At 50.6% G+C, this 23,790-nt stretch overlaps 1 protein-coding gene across 1 annotated transcript in view; it reads right to left on the bottom strand.

Moving 5' to 3' along the window:
* Nucleotides 1-6,149: 6,149 nt before the first annotated feature.
* GTF2IRD1 (GTF2I repeat domain containing 1) overlaps nt 6,150-23,790 on the bottom strand; it is an 87,664-nt gene continuing 70,023 nt past the window's right edge. The window contains exons 22-26 of the mRNA XM_006859708.1: nt 12,899-12,976; nt 11,928-12,120; nt 11,217-11,254; nt 7,070-7,206; nt 6,150-6,218 (exon numbers count right to left, since the gene is read on the bottom strand). Coding sequence (XP_006859770.1) covers nt 6,150-6,218; nt 7,070-7,206; nt 11,217-11,254; nt 11,928-12,120; nt 12,899-12,976 — 515 coding nt within the window. The remainder of the gene's footprint in view (nt 6,219-7,069; nt 7,207-11,216; nt 11,255-11,927; nt 12,121-12,898; nt 12,977-23,790) is intronic.

Genomic DNA, 23,790 nt, shown 5'->3' with positions numbered 1-23,790 from the left:
AACAACAACAACAGAAGGTGGGAGAAGATGTTGGTGGATTATATAATTCAGTTGTGAGTGGCTATTAACAGTGTTAATTGTGAAAACTTGAACTCTACTTTGGGTATAAAATGAGCCACCTCAGAAGCAGGAGGAAGTGGGGGAATCTCACTATTATCAACGAAGAAGAGTCAGGAATGAAGCACATCCTTTGGACCCTGAGATCCTGTGCATTGAACCCTTCCATCCAGCATCAAAAAACAGCAGAACCAAGAGTCAGCACATGAGACAGAGTGGTGAGCTTCTCAGCCCATGGAGCAAGTAAAACTGAGTGACTTTGGGCAGTAGGCTTGCTTGCAGAGTGGGGTGCCTCTGGGCATTTAATTGGGGAGATCTAGGTTTGCTAGAACCAAGCGCCTTCAGCCTGAGGCTGTGGTGGAGTGATGTGTCCTGTGGGCATTTATCAGCAGCCCCAGCAGAGCTTTGTAGCATTGCCCATGTAGACAGAGTTCTGCCTGTGGGCACAGCGGAGGAGCGGCTGTTCTGACCGGAACAACTGTGTCCTGAACATTTTCTGATCCTGACCCCGTAACAGTGGGTCTGATGTCTCAGTTCTGTGTGGCCCTTGTAATGAATGATCAAACCCAGCAAAGCTGCGTAGAAAGTGCTGTGGTAGGGATAGTTGTTAGCATTTTTTTACAGAAAGTATAAGGGGTGGACCAGTCATTTTCAATCCTTGGGGAGACTGGTTTAGTTTACTCATTCATTCACTCGGTTCCCATTTAGAGAGTTCCTTTTGTATCCCCCGCTCTGATATCATGGTAATTGAGATGTACCCACTTCCTGCCATGATAAAACGTATATTATAGCTGGAGACAGCCCTAAAATAATGCCAGGAAATAAAGATATTACAAATAGTTTTGTTGTTGTTAAGTGCTGTCGAATCGGTTCCAACTCAGGGCTACACTGAGTGGGGTTTCCAAAGAGTAGCCGGTGGGTTTGAACCACCTACCTTGTGGGTTAGCAGGCCAATGCTTTTCTTCTGGCACCACACCAGGATTCCTTACAAGCAGAAGTAATATGATCATAATATGAGGATGTTTTAAAGAGTTCATGAAGACATGAAATGAAAAGGTAGTGGAAATCTTCCATGGATTTTTCTGAAGCCCCCTCGTCATGCTCTGGATACCAGATAGAATTTTCAATTTTGCAGTGAGAAATAGCTTCTTCGACCCAGTGGTCTGCAAAGGCCTTTTCAAGGAAGCGACATTTAAGTGAAACAGAAAGGGCAGGAAAAACGCTGTTGTGAACACTTGGGAAGGAGGGAGGGCATTCCAGGGAGAGGAAATGAGTAAGCCTTCTGTTGGCCATGCAGTAGACAGGGGCTAGATTATGGCAAAGAGATTAGTAGTTGTTGGGGGTCTTGCTTGATCCATGTCACAATTTCCCCCACATTCTCACTTCTACGTACTCAAACCTCAATCACCCAGAACATTGCCAACAAGAGCCAAAGTCCTGAGGCTCACCGACCTCCAACCCTGCTCTTCCTCAGGCATTGGGCAAGAATCTTACCTAGAGTCTCAGTTTCCCCACTGAAAAACGTAATTTCTCTAAGGTACATTCAACTTCCATTGAGCCATTGAAACCAAACCAAAACCATTGTCAAGTTGATTCAGACCCCAGAGGACAGAATAGAACTGGTTCAGAGCTTTATGGAAACAGACATCTTCTCCCATGGAAGAGCTAGCTAGTAGGTTCCAAGTGCTGACCTTTTGGTTAGCAGCCAAGCGGTTAATCACTGTATCACTAAGTGGATAGCTTCAAAGGGGGGGGGGGGGGAGAGGGAGAACAGTCCTCTTCACTTTTTTTTCCTCGTTTCTCCTCTTCTCTGCCTGTGCCAGGTGGGCAGTAGGAGACCTTCCCCTCTAAGGGACAGGGGGATTATTGTTATTAGCTGTTACTCTTGAAGCTCCAAGTACAACGACAAGACACAGTGGGGGAATCCTTTGCCAGCCCCCTGCTAGCTTGTGGGTTGGACGCTTGTGATGCATAGGGCTTTCACTGGCTGGCCTCCTTGAGGAGGCCACTAGTTAGTTGCTATGGACTTGATTTCTACTCATGGCCGCCCCATGTGCGTCAGAGTACAATTGTGCTCTATAGTTTCCAGTACCTGACTTTGCAGAACAGAGATCACCAGACCTTTCTTCTGAGATGCCTCTGGGTGGATTCCAACTGCCAACGTTTCGTGCAGTAACCATCGGTACCCCCGGGGACTCCATTATATGGTTGTACCATAGTTTTTTTTATGCATCTGCCTGCTGTTGAGTAGTGGGTTTTTTCCAGTTTGGGTTAAGTATGAATAAAGCGAATATAAATATTTATTTGTCCTCAGGTTTTTACATGAACCTAGCTTTTTGTTTCTCTTGAGTAAATATTTAGGATATTTAAAGATTGCTGGGTCATATGTTAAGTGTATGTTTAACTTGATAAAAACGCCCAAAATCCATAGTGACAAGAAGTAGATTAGTGGTTGCTAAGGAATGGAGGCAGGGATGGTTAAAACCAAATCCACTGTCCTTGAGTTGATTCTGACTCCTAGCAACTTTATAGGATTGAGCAGACTGCTGCCTAGCATTTCCAAGGCTGTCCTCTTTGTCCTGTCGAGCAGCTGGTGAATTGAACAGCTCACCTTTTCGTTAGCAGCCCGATGCTTAACCCACGGCACCACCAGGACTCCTTTTAAATAAAGCATCGACTCATTTAAAAACCTTACCTTGTAATTTATATTCTATGCCCCTGCCGTGAAAGCAAAGAGCTCTGGTGATGTAGTGGTTAAGCTGCTAACCTAAAGTCCGGAAGTTCAAACCCACTAGCAGCTCTGAGGGAGAAAGATGTAACAGTAAAGATGGTTGCTGTTGTTAAAGGCCATCGAGTCAGTTCTGACTCATAGTGACTCTGTATAGGGTTTCAGAGGAGCGGCTGGGGGGTTTGAACCGTCAACCCTGAGATTAACAGTGCAGTGTTTATTTTATAGCACCACACCAGGACTCCATCTTGGAAACCCTGTGGGGCAATTCTACTTTGTCTCACTGGGCTGCTATGAGTTGGAATCTACTGGATTTTGGGGCCAGGAAAGTCAGTGGGAGCAGTTCTCTCTCCTCAGCAATCAGGAGATGTACGAGAGGGAGGGGGCCCTGGAAAAGAGGTTCTGAGAACGTCTCAGCCAGCCCCTCTTTGCCTCTGCCTTCGCGCTAGCTTTGTCCCCGCTGTTATTATTGTTTTATTACTGTTTTCAGTCAGATATAATTCCATCATTTTCTATAATCTTGATCTTTTCATTATAGCAATTTTTCATACAAAGATCTGTATATACAATGATTATGCACCCACCAGAATGCAATCCCCAGCAATTAGAACGTTTAAGATGCTGCTCCTCCCCGCATCCCTCATGTATTACTTCTGAAAAGTGTTTTGTGCCTTATTTATTTATTTTTTTTAGGAGGGGGGTATGTGTTTACAAATCCAATAACAATTCTCATTTAGAGTTACAAAACACGGAGCCATTTTGAACCCAGACAGATGGCATCTAAATGAAGTTTAATTAAAGAATCAGTGCTTGGAATCAAATCATTTGAAAAAGTGCAGTACGCCGAGATGCTGGAAGGCGCGCATAAATAGCATCTGGACCCCTTTGCAGAAAGCTCGTAAGGTACTGCGGCAGGCTCAGGGGTTGGGTGGGCGCACCCCACCCCCATGCAGGCCTCATCCCCTGCGGGGACACACCACCCGGAGTCCCAGTGACAGAAGGGGAGTCTTGGAGACCCCTCATGGGTCAACGACTTCCACTTGGGGGCGTCTTCTTTCGGCTCCGTGGAGCAGGATTCGCAGCCCCCTCCCACTTAACTGCAGGCATCTGCCCAGTGAGAGTGAAAGGAAACCGAGGCGAGTCCGCATTGCCGGTGGAACAGGTTTCCCGGGCTAGAACCCCATCGGGCCCCGCGGCTCTCCTTCCGGGGCTGTTTGGTTCTGTGCGCACTGCGGGCTCCCATCTCGCCGCCCGAAGGACCACGTCTGGCTGGGCTGCAAATTCGAGGCCAGGGCGCCGGCCAGGGCGCAGGATGAGCCCGCAGACAGCACGGCGCCGGCGTAGGCCGAGCGGGAGCGTTGAGGCCCGAGCGCACCCTTGTGGCTACCTGCGGGTTGTTGTTATGTGCCGTGGAGTTGGTTCCGACTCATAGCGACCCCTCTATACAGGGTTTCCGAGGCTGTAAATCTTTACGGGAGCAGAAAGCCTATTTCTCCCGCGGAACAGCTGGTAGTTTCGAACTGTAGCCCGATTCATAGCCACTACCTGCGGTTAGGACACTAGAAAGGACAGAAGGTGGAGCACAAGGATGGCGTAGGCGGGGCCTTGAACGCCAGGTGGTGTTTAATCCAGGGCAGGGACAGGATCAGGTTTCCAGTGGGTGGATTAGCGGCGACTGTAAGCCTATTGTCAACTATTTTGCCATTTATTTCACTGGCAGTTTCTGCATTGATTCCCTGGGTGGTGCTCACAGTTCAGGCCCTAATTACTGAGAGATTGGAGGTTTGAGTCTACCTAAAAGCACCTGGGAAGAAAGAGCTGGCTTTCTTCCAAAACACTATGGGATGTAGTCTACTCCGACACACACACGGTTGCCATGAGTAACCATCAACTTGATGGCAACTGATTTTGGTTTCTGCAGTAAGGGGTGTGATCAGAATGTAGGGGTCCCCCATCCCATCCTAGAGAAAAAGGGAAGGACTGGCCCAAAGCAGGATCCTGGGATGTGGAAAACAGAGGGTTCTGGATTGCTGAGTAGTTGGGGGTGGCACTAGCATGGCTAGGAACAGTTTTGAGGGGCTATGTGTGGTGCTGTGGGTTAATGCGCCAGGCTTCAAAGCCGTTTGAACTACAAGGTCGACGGTTCAAGCTCACCAGCTGCTCCTTGGAAACTCTATACAGGGTCGCTATGGGTCGGAACCGACTCGACGGCACTTGACAACAATAACAATGTTGCTCCTAGGAGCCCTGGTATAGTGCTGTGGGATAAAGCACTGGGCTGCAAGATCACTTTGAACCACAACGTCGGCGGTTCAAACTCACGAGCCCCTCCTTGGAAACCCTACACAGGGTCGCTATGAGTCAGAACTGACTCCACAGCACTTAACAACATGCCGCTCCGGGGGTTTCTAGCTTCTGGCATCTAAGAGGAAGTGCATCTGAGGGCTGGGACAGTGCCTTCCCTCATCGGGAAGACGCTCCTGGATCAGGCTGGCTCAGGGCTCAATGCCACCGATTCACACTGGACCGTGGCTCCTCGGCACCTATTTCTCATCTTCAAACCCTCCTCTTCCCCAGTGAGATTTCCCCCTCCTGTCTTCTCCACGGGCAGGGAGGGGGGCCTTCAGGATACAGAGCTGGACGTCATGACCCTGAGAACCCCCTCTGGAAATCGCCTTCCACATACCAGTGAGCAGAGTCCCCCCTCAAAGTGAATGTGGATGCAGTCCTGCCCTAGCTGTACCACTGGACAAGCTGCACCTGGCTGAGTTCCTGCCTCCATGCACCCCTTCTGCTGGGCATCCTAAGCAGGGTACCCCCCAGCCTCAGCCTCAACCATTCAGGCCTCAGTCGCCTCACACCTCAGTGCCAGGCTCTCTCCTCCTTCAGCACTGCCCCACCATATCCCTCCCCTTTTGTTGGGCTAACCCGGAATGTGCTCAAGTCTCCCCTTCAAGAAGTCTTCCCTGATTTCTGCACTAGGTGAGGCCATCCTGTTTTGTGCTCGCCCCACCAGGACACTCAGCCCACACCCTTGTTAAGATCTGGTTGGTCCCCAGTGGTCAGGGACACCGCCAAGGTCTTGGCTGACCACCGTGCCGGGCTTCCCCTGACCTCATTCACAGGGATGGCCACAACCCCCATGCTGAAAGAGACTCTGCAATAAGTAAGAATCAAAACAACATGGTTTTGTTTTTTTTTTCTTTTTCTTTTTACTTATTTAAAAAGGTCTTGGTGGCAGGAATATAGTGTAAAAATCATTGGAAAAACTAAAAGGCATCGATACATATCCCAATATACATTTTGTACATAAATTACATTTCCTTTAGTCTTTCTGAGTGAGGTCTCCATTCAGCGTTGAGGTCTAGTAATTAAGAGGTCCCGGGAGCTGCACGTTGAGTCCGGCATAGTCCACCATGTACATTGGCCACTGCTGGAGAGAGAGAGGACAAAGGGTTCCAGATCAGGACGCCAGTGGGGTGGAGGGAACCCTGCCTTCTGCTTTGGCAGTGTTGCCTGCCTCAGATGCTCTGTCTTCAGAAGTCCCTGGGACCCACAGAAAGGAAGTGACCAATCTAAGGCCACACCATTTGTCACAGGGCTCTCAGTGAAGTTGGATCAAGGAAAAGCCTAAACATTGGGATTTTCCAAGAAGGCATTTTAGTGAGGTTAAAAAAAAGAAGTCCTATTTCCAAGTGTGTCCAAATACAAGAGGGCTTCAAAAAGTTCATGGAAAAGTTTCATTAGCTTTTAATTCTAGTTTTCTATGAACATTTTGTTTTGTCCTCACTTGGGTTGAAGCTTTTAAAGCTCACGTTTTGACAACAGACAGTTAGCTCTCCAGTGGGGGCTCTGGTGAGGTTTTCCTCTTGGGTAGGAGGGACCCAAACCCAACAACAGGGTCTCACCAAAGATTAGTTAGCCATCCTCCTGATGCCCCCTTTCCCCACTGATTGACTGTGGAAATGCCCACACGTCACAGGGACATGAGCACAGGTGAGTAAGGCACCTAATTTCTGTGGATTCAGGAGCCGCTGCTGAGCCCTGCTCCTGGCCGATGTGGGTGTGACCCATCCCTGCCCCGTCTGCCCCATGGGATGTGAATCCCTCCCCGTGTGTGGTAAGAGAGACAGACGATCTTGTGGGTAAGACAGGTAGATGTGTATGTAATCCTGAGTCTAGAAGGCCTCACTCAGGGCTCAGTGCCTCACTGAATCCCAATCCACAGCCTGGGGGAAGGGGAGGGGAGGGGAGGAGGGACAGGTCCTGTGTGTGCCACTTTACCACGAGTGAAATCTGGTTGGTTGATGCCACTGACTCTGGGTTTGAGGAGGACGAGGAGGAAGACGAGGAAGACGAGGAGACAGAATTTCCTTCGGAAACCCGCTTCCGCTTGCGCTTGGGAATGCTGCTGTCTTTGGCTGGTGAGAGAGAAGGAGAAGGCTGCTGACACTGGGGGCTGGGATCCTGGCCTGGGTGAGGTGACCCCAATAATTACCACTTACTGATGAACTAAGTGGCTGGTTCTACTCCACCACGCAGCTCTGTGCAGTTCTACTCCATAACGCACGGGGTTGCCGGGAGTCAGAATCAATGAGATGTAACAGGTTTGATTTTTATGTTTGTGTGAAGGTTTAAAGTCTTGTTCTCAGCTACCCAGCATCCTGAGCTCCCAGCCTGTCAATTTACTCCCTTGGCCCCGACTTGGTCCCTCTGCGCACTAGACCAGTGACGCTCATTGTCACTAACGCTGTGACTACTGGCCTGAGTTTGCTAACGCGACACCACTGGCCCCTACACAGGTCTCGCCAGCAAGGCTGACCCTAAACCAAAACACCAAACCAGCTGTCACTGACTCCAACACATGGGGACCCTGTGTCCTATGAATTACACTCTGTAGCATTTTCAGTGGCTGATTTTTTTCAGGGGGAGCCTGCCAGGTCTTTATTTTGAGGCGCCTCCACATGGACTCGAACCTGCAACCTTTTGATGAGCAGCTAACATGTTGTTGTTGTTGTTGTTATGTGCCGTGGAGTCAGTTCTGACTCATAGTGACCCGGTACAAGGTTTCTGAGGCTGTAAATCTTGACGGGAGCAGAAAGCCTCATCTTTCTCCTGCGGAACAGCTGGTAGTTTTGAACTGCTGACCTTGCGGTTCACAGGCCAATTCGTAACCACTAATTTACCAGAGTTCCTTGCTAATGTATTAGTTCTCTTTCTATTTTTGTAGACCATCTAGCCTGTGGGGATCCAGCCCCCCAGGATTTCCAGAGCCCCTCCTCAGGCCCTGGAACCCCCTCACAGCTTACAGGGCTGCTTCTGGAGTTGGGTAGGCTTGAGACTTGGGGAAAGTTTCTTGGTGGCCCTGAGCTTCCTTTCTTCATGAGTAAAATGTGTAGAATGAGGCAGGGGCGAGTCAGTGGTAAGTTGTTCTCGCCTTCCATGCACGAGAGTCGGATCAGTTCCTGGTCAATGCATCTCCTGCTCAACCACCACCAAACTTGCGTGTTGCTACGACACTGAATTGGTTTCAGTGGAGCTTCCAGACGAGTAAAGGCCTGGTGATCTACTTTTGAAAATCAGCCACTGAAAATCTTACGGATCACAAGGTCCAATCGGCACCCAGTATGGGGATGGTGAAGAATTGGGCAGTGTTTGATTCTGTTGTACACAGGGGCTGGGGTCCTACTGAGCAGGTGCTAACAAGAATGTTAATAAGATTCCATGAAATCCTATTCAAAGTGCTTAGCACGACTACGCCTGTTGTTGTTAAGTGCTATCAAGTTGATTTCAACTCCTGTGTAGGGTTTCTAAGGAGCGGCTGCTGGGTTTGAACCGCCGACCTTGCGGTCCAGTGCATTATCCTGTAAGCGCCATACCAGCACTGAGTAAATTCTTGGAAACTCGGAACTGGGATTGTCACTGTCGCTAGTCTGGTGGCAGATGTGATGACACTGAGACATCAGATGTCACAGGGTCAATAATGAGCCGGCAGGGCTGCAGACATCTCAGTTTGAGTCTAGGTTCTACTGCTGCCACTGAGTGACCCCTGGATAGATTTATTAACCCCTCGGAGCCAAACAGGGCAAAGGAGAGGGAAATGAGATTCAAAGGAAGATCTCATACGCTGCTAAGAGCCCAGGTCCAAAGCCCAGTGGAGAGAGGGGCTCAGCTGGTGTTTCGCTGCTGCTGAAAATAGACTGATGTGAATTTGTAAGGCTGAGAAAAAGATGTACAACAATGCCACTTGGTTAGTGTTTCTGTCTTGGCTGAGTGGTTAATTAGTGCATGAGAACCCAACACAGCCCACCAGAGGGTTACTGTCATTTCTAACTGTGGTAAAACAGAAGTGTCCCGGCACTGTGGTGAATTACCAGCTGGGTTGCTAACCACAAGTTCGGTCGTTTGAATTGACCAGTGATTCTGCAGGAGCAAGATGAGGCATTCGACTCCCATAAAGGTTTATAGCTCAGGTTACTATGAGTCGAGACTGAATCAATGGCACACAACCACCACCAAAATACAGCTATATCAAAACACTGGCCAATTCCACAATTTTGACATATACCATTTGGTGACATTAAGCTCATTGTTCATCATGTGGTACAACCATTAACCCATTGTTGTTGAACTGATTCTAACCCAAGGCAGCACCCATCTGTTGAAGAGCAGAATGATTCCCTAGCGTTTTCTTGGCTGTAATCTTCAGGGAATAGGTTTACCAGGCCTTTCTTCTGAGGTGCCGTGAGTGTCTGATCCACCAATCTTTAAGCTAGTAGTGAAGTGGAAAGCATTTGAGCTGCCACAGGGATCTTCCCTCTTAGCCCTCGGAACCACTAATAAACATTTGCCTATTTCCACCAACCAAAAACGAAACCAGACTCACTACACTGAGTTGATTCTAAATCACTGCAATCCTATAGGACAGAGCGGAAATGCTCCTTAAGGTCTCCGAGGCTGTCAGTCTTTACAGAGGCAGACAGCCTCATCTTTCTCCCAAGAGTGGCTGGTGGGTTTGAACCACTGACCTTGCAGTTAGCAGCCCAGCGCTTAATCCACAGTGCCACCAGGAAGCCTTCACTTTCTACCACAGGTGTCTTAAAGATAAGGTGTGTGAGGGCAGCCTGGGCTTATGGGACAACTGTCTGTCCAGAGCTCCTGTGATGGAGAACTAGAGTGTGAGGTCTGTGACCTTATAAATCAAGCCCTTGGGGGCAGGAAGACCCAGGCTATGGCCAGAGATAAAGGTCCACATGACAAAGACGTCAGAGATGCTGGTTTCTGAGGGCTGTGACCCTAAAGATGGTCATGGTGGCTACAACCAACAACACCCACCCTCTGAGCATTGATCCCCAACGCGCCCCCCTGAAGGAGCCCTGGTGGTGCAATGGACTAAGCATTGGGCTGCTAACCACAAGGTTGGTAGTTCAAACCTACCAGTTGCTGCTCCTCGGGAGACAGATGAGGCTTTCTGCTCCTGTAAAGATTTCCAGTCTTGGAAACCCTGTACAGAGGTCCTGTGAGTCAGATCTGACTAGGAGGCGGTGGGTTGGGTTGGTTTGTTTTTGTGCCTCCCTGAGACCTCTCGGACCCCTGTCCCTTATCTGATGGCAGCTCCTTGTGTGTAGGGCTCGATCCCAGCCTCCCCTCACCCCACCCTTTGTGCCCTGGCTGTGCCTGGTCACAGGAGGTCCCTATAGGTTTCCAGATTTGGTACATTCTGGTTTGGCTGATTCACAGCCTTAACCTTGTGCCTCAGGCTTGGAGAGACTCACTGAATCTCGTCATTGTCCCCACTGAGCAGCCATACTTAGGCCTTAGGTCCATAGCGGCTTGTGGCTTAGATGGACCTTCCTGAGACCATGCTCCAATAACCTCTGACTCACTATGTGGGTTGAAGCCCTTCCTTCCCTTCCTGGGCCTGTTTCCCAGCTGTAAAGTGGAAGGTTGGATTTGATCAGGGTACACCCCCAAGTCCTCACGCCCACCTCCTCAATCAGTACCAATGAACTCCACGGTCCCTGTGAACTGAAAAGTTCTAGGAGACCCTGGCCTCAGGAACCCAAGTGCCTCGCAAGTGCCGAATCAAGGCCCTTGCCCACCTGCCTTAACCCCACTCCACCCCACCCCCGCCCACTAGGGAGTGCCTGTGAGCCACCTGCTGCCCAAACCTGTCCCTCCCTCGAAGCTGACCTGACGCACTACACTGGACCACTTAATAGGGCCTTCCTGCAAACTCTTGGGGACTTTTGGGGGATGCTGACCCTGTTGTTAGTGATCTCAGGCTTCTGGAGGGGGAGTTCTGTAGGGTGGGGATGGAACTACATCTATCTCTCTGTGGTCAGTCACCTACTGAGTGCCCACCTAGACTAAACCTGCCCGTGCCTTTGATGGCAGCAGACACTGGTGGCCTTTGGGGCCTCACACTCACCTGGCACCTTGGTGTCATTGCAGATTTCTGCGAAAGGTCTGGAAAAAAAAAAAAGACGGGAGGTGAGGAGGCCATCAAAAAGAAAGATGTTTCCCCCGCCTTCTCTTCTGTTCCCTGAACTGGTCAACCTCTTTCATGAGATGAAATGCCATCTCTGTTGCTGCCATTAGTCATGTGAGACCCCGGTGAGAATCCCCAAGACACAGGTGAATGATCGGCAGCCAGGGATGCACAGAGCTGTGCTAAGCAAATCGTACCTGGGGCCCAGTTTCCTCATCGTTGGAGGGGGGCTTCAAATTTTGGTGGAAAAATTCCATTAAATTTTAATTTTATTATTCCACCCACCTTTTGAAGCCCCTTCATATTTTCTAAATGTATGAAAATGTGTATGAATTAACGTGACTGCCGGAAAAAGCCAAGTTCAAAGAAAACTTTATAAGTAAGTAACCCTGTGCAGTGGTACTACAGTTGTAGTGGCAAGAGGCCTACTTGGGATCAGGGGTCGGAATCACAGGTGTGCACTGTCATCTGTAATCTGCCCCTCTCCCGGTTCTCTCCTCTAAGAGGGATCTCAACAGCCCCGCCTCCTGGATTCTGCGCAACAGAAGGAGAATGCTTTTCCTCACTGGCTCCTGGTAGGGTCTGCCCTGGGGACGCCCCCTGTGGACCCTTGTCTATCAGCTCCCCCTGCCCTGGGGTCGGGCCACTCACTGGAGCTGGTTAATGATGACCATGCGCACATGTTCGCGGGCCTTCAGAATCTTCTCCAGCCGGTGAATGTCGTACGTGTTGGGGTTCCGGAAAGGGATGTCATCAGGTAGGCCTGTGACTTCAACAGCGTCCGGGCTGTCCCGGATCAGCTTGTAAGGGACCAGCACAGGCCGGTTCAGACCCAGGGCCTCACCTGGGGGAGTGGACAACAGATAGTTAGTAAAGATGTCCCAGCTCAGCCATTCTATTCCAGAGAGAGTTTAAACATCAACACACACTGCATCCTTTATCCAGTTAGCATAACGAAAAACAACACCCAAAGCAGACAGTAAAACAAATACTTCCATACACACCAAGTGCAGTGATTTTAAAGTGTGCACCCCTCCCAGTGACAGGCAAGAGTCTGATATTTGCTTAAAATCTACTGGCGACACACCTATGTTCAAGTGTGATGTTCTGCTGCTGCTGTTGTTTTTAGTTGCCATGGAGACGATACTGCCTCACAGCAACCCCAGTGTGCAGAGCGGAAGTGGTCTAGAGGGTTTACAAGGTGGTGGATGATCTTCAGGAAGCAAATCACTAGGTGTGCCTCCCAAGGCATATCTGAGTGAGCTTGAACTGCCAACCTTTTGGGCTAGTTGTTAAGCGCTTAACCATTTGGCTAAGCCACCTAGAACTCCGAAAAAGTCCGTCTTTAAATATTTATGGAATAAATTATAGGATGTCTTGGGTTTGGGACCCACCCAAATATTTGCTTGAAAATGATAAAAAAGAATGTAGAAGAGGAACCATTAAATAAAACTGTTGGCGAAATGCTGGCTAATTATACAGGTTGAGTTTTGGTTAAAAAGGTTCATGAAGCTGTTCTCTCTACTTCTGTATATGCTTGAAAATTCATTCTAGAATAAAAAGTTATAAAAACAAACACTCAGTAGGTGACTACCCCACAACCCCGCCCCACGGGCACTGACCATATTTTTCATTGAAGAGCTCCTTCACTTGCTCCCGAAGAATCACCTTCTCGCCTAGCCTGTTGGCATCATCTTCATCTACAAGTGGAAGATACGGGCTTGAGAGTCAGCTTGGCCATTGGCCTTGCTCCTTTTTCCCTCACCTGCTGGAGCGGCCTCCAGGTTAAGCGCTCTCCCGTATCCTGTCTCTCCTGCTTATCTGTCTATCCATCACATATTCTGAAAGCTCTGCTAGGGCAGGCCTAGGTCAGCACAGCCTGCAGGGGTTAGTGCACAGCCATGGTGTCTACCCAGAAGTGGGGCAGGGGACCATGGGTGGGAGGCTTCATTCATTTATACACATCTGTATAGTGTTGCATCGAGGTGAACGGTGTGTGTGTGTACCTTGCAAGGCACTAAGGCTGAAAGGTCCTGGAAGGTTGGATGTGGCTGAGCCCAGGGGAGGACCAGGGGAGGCAACTGGGAGATCAAGCCTGTGAATGGGGAGACAGACTGTGTCTGGTATGGGGCCATCACTTCTTCCTTGGGGAGTACCCAGGGCAGCCCAACCTCTGCCTGAACCCAGAAAAGTGGCTGGGGTTGACCTGGGCCTAAGTGGGATTATGAGGTGCGGAGGGCTGCCTGGAGAAGGTGTCCAGCCTGCAGCCCTGTGGGCACTGCGTGGTGGGGGCTGGAGTTTCAGGAAGGGAGGCTTGTCACCTTCAAACAGCTGCCCTTCCAGGCTGGGCACCCCATAGCTCTCCTGCTAGGGATCTGGGGTGGGTGAGGGTGGAAGAGGCAGGACGCTAAAGCCTGGGTGATGGGGAAGACAGGACAACTTGTGCCTTCATCTAACTCTGTTCCCTTTTGTAGGCCACACCTCCGAGAACTGCACCCTCCCAGGCTGGGGCTGGCACCATTCAGAGTCAGCTGACCTGGCACGGGAGCACACACTCAGATGGGGAATGGGCGGTCCCCACCGTACACCTTGCCCAAGGTCACATAGCTGCTTAGTGCCAGGGCTACCTGTTTGGCCTCAAAGCCCTTGTTCTTCTAGCCCACCCTAAGCCCTGGGCTTTCTGAAGACTCATTTTCCCCAGGTAAAAGGCAGGGTTGATCTTTGAGGTGTTGGCCTCTAAAGCCCCTGCCCTATATAGCCCACAGTTGCCCAGATCTGCTGCTTCTCTTGTGTCTGGGACGGGAACAGACACAGAGCTGGAAGTCACTGGGCTGTCCGATGTAGGTGGCACCTATGCTCAAATGCAGGGGACAGGCCCAGTGCCCCTGTAGTCCTGGCACTGCCAGGACCTCACATCAGAAACCTAGACTCATGCTTGGCCTGCCACACATGGGTCATGCATCATGACCCTCTGAGTTGCTGTCCATACCCTCTTTTATCCCGTGCAGATGCTGTGATGAGTCCTAGAGATATAGAAGAGATGAGGCGGCAGGGACAGGAAGGTAGCACTGGACAGTCAGTGCAGGGCCCCAACCTCATGGGGAATCAGGGATGGCTTCCTGGAGGAAGGGACAGCCAGACTATAGATCAAGGCCTCAACTGCACACTGGTGATCATCACCCGACCTCGAGGCAGCTGTGAGGTGAGGGGGTACACACGTGTCGGCAGCCCTTAGCCTCACACGATGATGCACTTGCCATGCTCCTCCTGAAGGGAGGATTTGACGTTTGCAGTCTATGAGAATTAGAAATTCTGTTCTGCATCCCCTCCCCTTTTGATCGGGATTCTTCTATAGCATCTTTGATTAAAAAAAAAAAAGGTCACTAGTCTAGCTGGGCACCATCAGTTCTGCTGGTCTCACAGCAAAGGAAGCAGTTGGCCACATTCTATTCTCCTCCTGTTGTTCCAGGTGAAGAGAGACCAATTGTTTGTGCCTGGGATGGCCGCCTGCAAGCTTTTCAGACCCCAGGCAGCACTACTCAACCAACTGCCTTCAAGTGGATTTCAACTCATAGTGACCCTGTATAGGACGTCCGAGGAGTGGCTGGTGGGTTTGAACCGCTGACCTTGAGGTCTAGTGCATTATCCTCCACTCAATGAACCTGTTGTTGTTAAGGGTGAACCACACCAGGACTCAAGGAGCTAGGCAGTAGAAAAGAAGGCAGCATTTGGTGCTGATGTGCACGGGGTCACCATGAGGCAGTTAAAAACTACTGCTTACCAAGCAGTACATTACCCCGCTGGGTTCTTGAACCTCTGACACCAGGCCTCAGAAAGGACAGCTGCTTTTCTGTGTCTTTTCTTGGCTCCCCAAGGACCACTGGGGGACAGTGGCTGTTTTACCCTGGGCCTTGGACAGGCTTGGGCCATCCCTATCACCTCTGAGTCTGGTCTGCTTGTTAGCATCTGGGAAGCGTGAGAGCAAGGTGACCCGAGGGGCCAAGTTTGCATAAAGCCCTGGTCTTCCCGAGACCCTGCCCTGTGTGGTGGTTAGGAATAAAGAGCATAATGCTAGGATATGAGGGCCTGGGTTCGAATCCTAGCTCTGGTATGAGTTATGTGACTCAGGCAAGGTTTTTAGCCACTCTGTTCTCAATTTCTGCCTATGAAAAGACGATGAGGACAGTTAAGTGCCACACAGCAGACTGTGAGGGCCAGTGAGGACTTAAGCTAGGGACGATTAGTTATTACTGTTCTGAACACCAGCTGTGTCAGCAAATTATCTCTGGGGGGACCTGCTTGGTCTCCCCCAAGCCCAAGACACCTGTAAGGGACACCAATGGTGGCAAGCAGTTCAAAATGTTCTCCATTTGGAAATGTCATCGTTGGGGCTCATCAGAGGAAGGGGGACGTCCCTGGAGCCAGTGGATAGATAAAGAAAGCAGTCTGATTTTAACCCCAGTGCTGTGTGGTGTTTGAAAAGTCACTCAATCTCTCTGGGCCTCGGTTTCCACCACCCTCCAGTGGGAATGACGGCTTGTTGGGAGGGTCCAACACTATGGAGCTGATATTGAGTTGGTTCTGGACTCATGATAACTCTGCCCAACAAAATGGAGCGCTACCTGGTCTGCCATTGTCCCCGCGCTCAGTAAACATGCTAAGGTTTCCCATGAGTCAAAGCCAGTTGTATTGCTATTGTTACTAGGAACTGGTATGGTGCTGTAGGATCAGTGCTGGACTGTGAACCACAAGGTCAGCAGTTCAAACCCACCAGCCGCTCCTCGGAAACCCTATACAGGGTCACTATGAGTCAGAACTGACTCGACAGCACTTAACCGCACATTCGTTGATTACTCTGTACTCGTGAGAAGGTTTCACAAATGTGAACTCTTCCCAGATGACCCAAGTGCTCATTTTGATGACACGTTCTCTATAATGAATCTACATTGCCTCTTTTCTATTAAGCACACTATATGTACCACAGATGGGCCTCTTCTTGTCCCTACAGAACCTGCCCCCACTGTCCCCAGCAGTGATCTTGCTCCAGATAAGTTTCAGAGGCTGCCCCTAGGCCGTGACACCCGGCAGGCTAGGCCTGTCCCTAGCCAGCAGTTCTCTGCCTCTTCCTACTCATGCCAACCTGTTGGCTTCTCCCATTTGTTGTTGTTGTTAAGTGCCGTTGAGTCAATTTCCACCCATAGTGACACTGTATAGGGTTTCCAAGGAGCAGCTGCTGAGCTTGAACCACTGACCTTGCAGTTCAAAAGACTTTGCAAGCTGACGCATTAGCCCACAGCTATGTGTTACCATGAAATTGTGCTGACTCTGTGGCAGCTAACAAAAAGAATGTGGGCAGAGGAATTCTGTCATCTCCGTTTTACCGAGACTAAGGCTCAGAGAGGTGGCAGGGGTTTCCCCACTGCCCCCAAAGGGCCCTGCCTTCTCAGCTGTTAGGGTCCAGGCAGGCCCAGCACCACTTTATGGAAGAAACCCTCTTGAAGGAGGATTGAGGGTCCCTGAAGAGGCAGCTAGCTATCTGTGGCTGTGTTTTAAGACCCCTTCTGACATTTCCAGGCCCAGACAAACCTCTTAACACACACATCCAAAATGACCATGGGAGAGGGAAGAGGAGGCTGCTGAAGAGTGTATGTGTGTGTGTTTATGGGGGAGTGTCCTACACTTGCTGACCCCCAAAAGGCCTGGGGCACATCAGGAGAGAATTAAGTGGCTGCCAACATCATGGCCTTTTTCTAGGGACAATGTCCACCTAGCAGCTGGGGTGCAAGTCAGAAGAGACTCGTGTTTTGGTCAGCTCTAGGGTCCCTCTAGGAGCTCTGGTAGCGTAGTGGTTACGAATTGGGCTGCGAACCTTAAGGTCAGTGGTTCGAAACTACCAGCCACTCCGTGGGAGAAAGATGAGGCTTTCTACTCCCGTAAAGATTTACACCCTTGGAAACCCTGTACAGGGTCGCTATGGGTTGTAACCGACTCGATGGCACTTAACAACAACAACAAGGGTCCCTCTGCTCCTTGGGGGCTGGGATCAGGATAGTCACACCACCGTCTGGCTCCTGGGATAGAAAGAAAAGTCAGCAGCTGGCACCAGATCTCTCACTGGGAGGGGGCCAGGTGGGCAGCTGTGGACACAGCCTCAGTGAGAGACTGGGATGCCTGTTCTTGTCTGCTTTGCCTCGGGGAGCTCAGGCCACTCCCCATTCCCTCCAGTCCGGGAGTAGAGACCTGGCTGCTGACCCTGATTAACTGAGCTTCAGTTTTGTGGGTGCTGTTGTAAGGATCGGATGAGGAATGTGGAGCCCTGAACACAGTCCCTGGCACGCACGTAGCCGGCATCTGTTAAATGGTAGGTTAGCATAATCCTTGGGCCTCTGGTCACCAGGGTGAGGCAACTTTCTCATTCAGAGGGCCTGGCAAGGCGGAAGGCACAGCCACTGTGAGATTCTGCTCTTTGGTCCCCGGTGCAAAGAGAAGGTATGGGGGACCCCTACAGCCTAGCGGAGGTTTGACTGGGGCTCTGAAAGGCTTACCAGCAGGTTCACACACATTACGCATTCCGGCCCACCTATGCCTCGTGTTCAGCTGTTCTGATGCTACACATGTGTCTCAATGTGTATGCAGGTGCACACACATCTCACGTGCTATACTGTTCACACGTATGTATTACTTGTTTCAGCCTACAATTCTATGCTTAGGTCCATGACAAGCCCATCAGGAGGGGACCCCCAGCCCTAGTTGACAAAAGTAGGAAACAGTGGCATGGTGACTTATCTAGGGTGATAAGGGAGTGGGGGACCCGAGGCTCAGACCCCTGTCCACTGTCCAGTACTTTCTCAGCCCCTAGTTCAGGTGGCGCCTTGGCTAAGATGCTGCTGGGAGTCTACAAGAAACACCTGGTTCAGAGTCTAGCTGGGGGACACATTAGCAAACCGGCCAGTCCACTCCACTGGGATAAGGGTGTTTGTTGAGAGAAGCCGGGCTGGTAGCTGTGGGGTGACTGGTGGAGCCAGTTCCTGAGCAAGGGGTAGGGATCCCTGGTCTTGGGAGGGGCTTTAGACAGCACTGCCCTGTCCCCCTATCAGAGAGCGAGAGTGTGTGTGCATGCATGTGTGTGTGCACAGAATATGAGTATCTGGTGTGAATCTAGGCAGGCCGTGAGTGGCTAACACGTGTGGGTTGTGCCTGCCTGAATTTTGTATGTTTGAACCTGTGTGTGGGGCCTGTGCACATATGTAGGGGTATGGGCCAGTGAGGCTGTGGACCTCTAAGAGGGGGCTTCAAAAAGTTCACAGAAAAATGGAAACTCTGGTGTACCCAAGAGAAACGTCCCCTGTGGGCAGCGCTCTTACTGTAGGTACTGGAGTCTCTGACTCTTAGTGACACCATGTGACACAGAACTGACCCAGAGGGTCTTCTAGGCTGTAATCTTTATGGACACAGATCCCCAGGTCTTTCTGCCATGGAGTTGCTGGCTGGATTTGAACTACCAACCTTTCAGTTAGCAAGCGAGTATTTAAACCTCTGTGCCACCAGGCACCTTAAAGCATTACTGTTACTCTTGTTAAGTGCTGTCAAGCTGGCACCGATTTAAGGAGACTCTTGCGTTTCCAAGGTGACACTGGTGGGTGTGAATTACTGACCTTGCAGTTAGCAGTCCAGTGCTTATCCTATTGTGTCACACCAAAGCACTCCTCATCTCAGTAAAACCACAGAAGCTCTTGGGCAGGAGAATAAGCAATTGAGGTCCAGTCCCTCAATGGAACTTTCCAGAACAGTGAAAACAAGCTGCAGGTCTACCTTTCAACATTCTGTTGTCTAATGTTAAGTGAAAAAACCAAGCCCCATGGCCAAACAGTCCTGGTGTGGCGCTGTAGGATAAGCACTGGGTCATTGGGTTGGTTTGAATTACAAGGTTGGTGGTTCAAACCCACCAGCTGCTCCTTAGAAACCCTTTACAGGGTTGCTATGAATTGGAACCGATTTGATGGAAGTTAACAACAACATAGCCAAACGACAGGCCCCTAAAGTGAACAATAACCTTCATCATGAACGTGCTCCTTACGTAGTAGAATAATCAACTACACAAAGCCCAAACCGACAGCACCTGCCCCCAAACAAAATCCAGAAGGTAGGAAGAGGAACCCAGGGAGGAAGAGGAAACAACTCTGGTACCTTGAGGAAATTGCAACTAATGTTACAGAACAAAATCTGTATACATTGTTGACTGGAAAACTAATTTGCTCTGTAAACTTTCACTCAAACCACAATCAAAAGCAAAGATTGATAGAATACACTCGTTAGAAACACAAAACATAATGGAACATTTTTGTCTAGGAAAGATTGTTACTGTTAAGTGCTGTCTAGTCGGTTCTGACCCATAGTGACCCTGTTATAGGGTTTCCTAGGAGCTTCTGGTGAGCTTAAACTGCAAGATCTTTGTAGTTCAAGCCAACTTTGCAGCTCAGCGTATTAACCTGTGCACACTATAGCCTTGGAAACCCTATACAGGGTTGCTATAACAGGATAGCACACAACCACACAGCGGTAAAGAGAACTGAAATCCCAATGCATGCTACAACAGGGATGTACCTGAAAACATGCCGAGTGGAAAAATTCAATCACAAAAGGACCAATATTACACGAGTATAAAACACTTGGAATAAGCAGAGACCAGAAACTATTAGTGGCCACAAGGGGTGGGGCTGGGGGTGTCGATGGTTATGGAAAACTTGGCAAGGAACTCCAACGTGATGAAGGTAACTGGCGTTATTGAACTGTACATTTAAAAAAGCGATGAGCTGACAAGTGTTGTTATATAGGTTTTTTACAACAATAATCATTTAAAAATACACAAGGATCTAGCAGTGCCTGGCCCAGGGACACTCAGGAACCCAGATAAAGGGATGCAGTGAGGAGGGGGGTCCTTTAGCCCCTGTCAGCGCATGCTGTCCAAGAGCCCACATCTCACCACAAGGCATTTTTTGTCACCAGACTGCTCCCCCACCCACAGCTGGAAAGATGGATGTCCACCCAGCAGAGCACAGTGATGCCCCACCCCCACTCTGATGTGTCTGTGGCTCACTGGGGCGCTTGGCTGGGTTCCCAGGGCTGCTTCTGTGTAGCACAGGGTGCCTGGTGACCCCAGCGCTCAGATAAAGCCGGTGGTTGTTCCTGTCTGTCTAGGGGCTCCTAGTCAGGAAAATGGCTTCTGGAATGTTACAGTCTGCACCCCAGCATTGCTCCCTTCTGAGGTCTATGCATCTGCTGGGAACCCTGAGTCCCCTTCCCCTCTGCCACCCCATTTGACAAGAGAGAAGGCTGGGTCCTGGCGGAAGGAGCAGCTGCAACAATTCCAGCTGAGTCCTACAAGCCAGGAAAAGGCGGGGGAACCCACTGACACCCATGATCCCAGCCCCCTTCTCTGCCACCTCGAAAGAAAGACGGCAGCAGGCCAACTGGGCCTGGCATCGAGTGGGCGGGTGGTAGGGGAGCCGGCGCTGCTGACAAGGGCCTCCCAGCCCCACCCAACAGATGGTGCTCAGGGCTAGGGCCTAATTAACAAAGAAAAGCAACGACAATTAAGTGGAGAAACATGTGGCTGGCGCTGGCATCCTGCTATCTTTAGAAACTGGAGAAAGGATGGTTTTATTTTGGGTTCTAAAGAGCTGAGGGAGTTGGAAGGGTGGAGAGGGAGAGCGGGGGCAGGGCAGGGAGGCTGAGGCAGGAGGAGGAGGGAGTGTGGCTAAGCAGGGGTGGGACCCCCTTTGGTCCTCGGGTGGGACCCCAGGAAGACACCCCTGCTCCACAAGACCCTGCAAGGTCTGCACTGCCCTGGGGTGGTGCTGTAGGAGAAGTACTGGACTGCTAACCACAAAGGCAGTGGTTCAAACCCACCAACCGCTCCTAGGAAACCCTACCCAGGGTCACTGAATCAGAATCGACTTGACAGAATCCCCCGCTATACTAACCTTTCCTTGGATCAGCCAACACTGGTGCCAAACGCCCCTTCTCCCCAAAGCCCACTCACAGTGTTCAGGGAGGGACAGGGCCCCAAGGGGGCCATCATGTCTCAGGTCTTTCCCTACCTGGGATCATGGTCCCCATCCCGACCCTCTTGGTAGCTCACTCTGCCCACAGCGGCTCAGACAATAGTGGCTTATGAAGTGAATGCAGCGGGATTATCCCAAGTGCAAGTCAATGTTTACTTAAACTGAGGAGACCTGGGGACTTTGCAGATAAGGAGGCTGGCTGCCTAGGCTGAATCTGCCACCGGACCCGCCCCAGACCCAAATCCAAGTCCACTGCCATCAAGTTGTCTCTGAGTCACAGTGACCCAGTACAGGGTTTCCGAGGCTGCCAATCTTTACAGTGGCAGAAAGCCTCAGCTTTCTCTTGCAGAGTAGCTGGTGGGTTTGAACTGCCATCCTTGTGGCTAGCAGTCCAGTGCTTATCCTACAGGACCACCAGGGCTCCTTATTCTGTAGGGCAGTCCATTCCAACCCCCCTTGTTTGGGGAGTGTGCTCTAGAATGACTGAGATGGGCCAATTCTTCTCATTTTATATATAGCTGGTCAGTCTGAGGTCTGGGCAGGCAAACCACACAGACAGTAATCGAGGGTCCTGGCCCTGGGGGGTGAGGGGGTGGGCAGCAGGCTCTGACTTGTGGCCTCTTGCTGACCACACCAGAGTACTCAAGCTGGCGGGGGTCATGGTGTGCATGTTGTTGTTAAGTGCCATCAAGTCAGTTCCAACTCATAGTGCCTCTGTATAAGGTTTCCAAGGAGCGGCTGGTGGGCTGAACTTGCCAAACCTGTGGCTAGCAGTCCAGTGCTTACCCTACACCCAAAGGAGAGAAAAGTTGGCTTGGGCCAAGGCAGGGCAGCAGGGCCACAAGTCTGCTTTCATTGTGGTAACTCTTTGGGCTCTAAATCCCAAGAGGCCTTTGGGAAGCTTTAGCTTAGTAGTAGCTGCAGAGAAGACAGTGGATTTGATTTGGTCAGGGGATGCCTTCCTGCCGAGTGCCACACCCCACCACTGCCCCATCCTCCTTGATTCTACATACCCTGACTATCTGGGGGTGGAGGGGAGCCTCATTCCCCAATCCCGGAACAGAGAGGGAAATCTGAGGCAGGCTCTGTCTCAAATACAGACAGACACAGTGAGTTACTGGAAAAAGTCCAGCGGGCGAGTGGAGCCTGCCTGGGAAATGGTTAACCAACCTCTGCTCAAAGGCCTCCATGGCTGGTTCCCTCACTACCTCTCAAAGGTGTCATTAAACTCCTGTAGTGGAGAATAAGAGCCCTGGGAACACAGAGGTTACACACTGGGCTGCTAACTACAAGGTCAGCAGTTCGAGCCCACCAGACACACCACAGGAGAAACACGAGACTTTCTGCTCCCATAGAGATTTATACCCTTGGAAACCCTATACAGGTCTGACTATAAATCAGAACTGATTCGATAGCACGTGACCACCACCCCACTGGAGAACAGTTTTAAAATGGTATTTGCTTGATCCCTTTGGGGTTCCCTGGAGGATGCTAAGTTCTGCTTGTAGCTGCAAACCCTCAGAACCCAGGGACCTCCCACCTTCACACCAGTTGATATCTTTGGGGCTCCAGCCTGGGTCTTCTCTGCCAGACCCACCAATGGCCCCCCAGCCCTACCGCCAATTGCACATCTACACCTGGGCATCTCATAGGCCCCCAGATTCACCGACCTGGGACTCTCACTCCCTTCCCGCCACATCCCATGGCTACCTCTACATCCCAACTCTAAGACTTTCTGACCCTGCTACCTCCTCTCCTCAACACCACCCTCTCTGCTAGTTAAACCCAACCCAACCTACCACCGCCCAGTGGATGCCAACTCACAGAGGACCTCTAGGTCAGAGGAGAGCTGCGCACATTGATGGAAGCAGACAGCTTTACCTTTCCCCCAAGGAGCAGCTCGTGGGTTTGATCCACTGACCTTGCAGTTAGCAGTCCAATGCCACCACTATGCCACCAGGGTTCTTGGCCTACTGGCCAGGACTCTCAAATCCTTCCTGGATTTACTGCCCCCACCGTCCCCTTCTCTGGTCATCTGCAGTGGGTGGACAACGTAAGTGACCGAGAAAACTTTCAATACTATGGGATAGTCATTAGCACTGGCTGAGGTCCTTCACAAACCTGGCTGCCGTCTTTTGCCATCCTCACTCCCCACCACCCAGCACCCCCATGGTGGTCCTGTGTTCAGACTATTGCGTTAACTGCTGTCAAGTTGGCGCCAACCCATAGCAACCCTGTATAGGGTTTCCAAGGAGTGGCTGATGAGCTAGAACCACCGACCTTGCAGTTCAAACTGACTTCGCAGTCTAGCGCATTAACGCTCGCCACATAGGCTAAACACAAACCTGGTGGACTGTTATCCGAAGAACTCCTCTGAACCCCAGAACATGATCTTCCTTGGAAACAGGGTCATTAGTGTAATAAACTATGAGGTGGTCACACTGAAGCAG

The sequence above is a fragment of the Chrysochloris asiatica genome, unplaced genomic scaffold (genome assembly GCF_000296735.1).
Source record: "Chrysochloris asiatica unplaced genomic scaffold, ChrAsi1.0 scaffold00034, whole genome shotgun sequence".
Taxonomy (NCBI): Eukaryota; Metazoa; Chordata; class Mammalia; order Afrosoricida; family Chrysochloridae; genus Chrysochloris; species Chrysochloris asiatica.
This window is presented reverse-complemented; position numbering and strand designations above follow the sequence as displayed.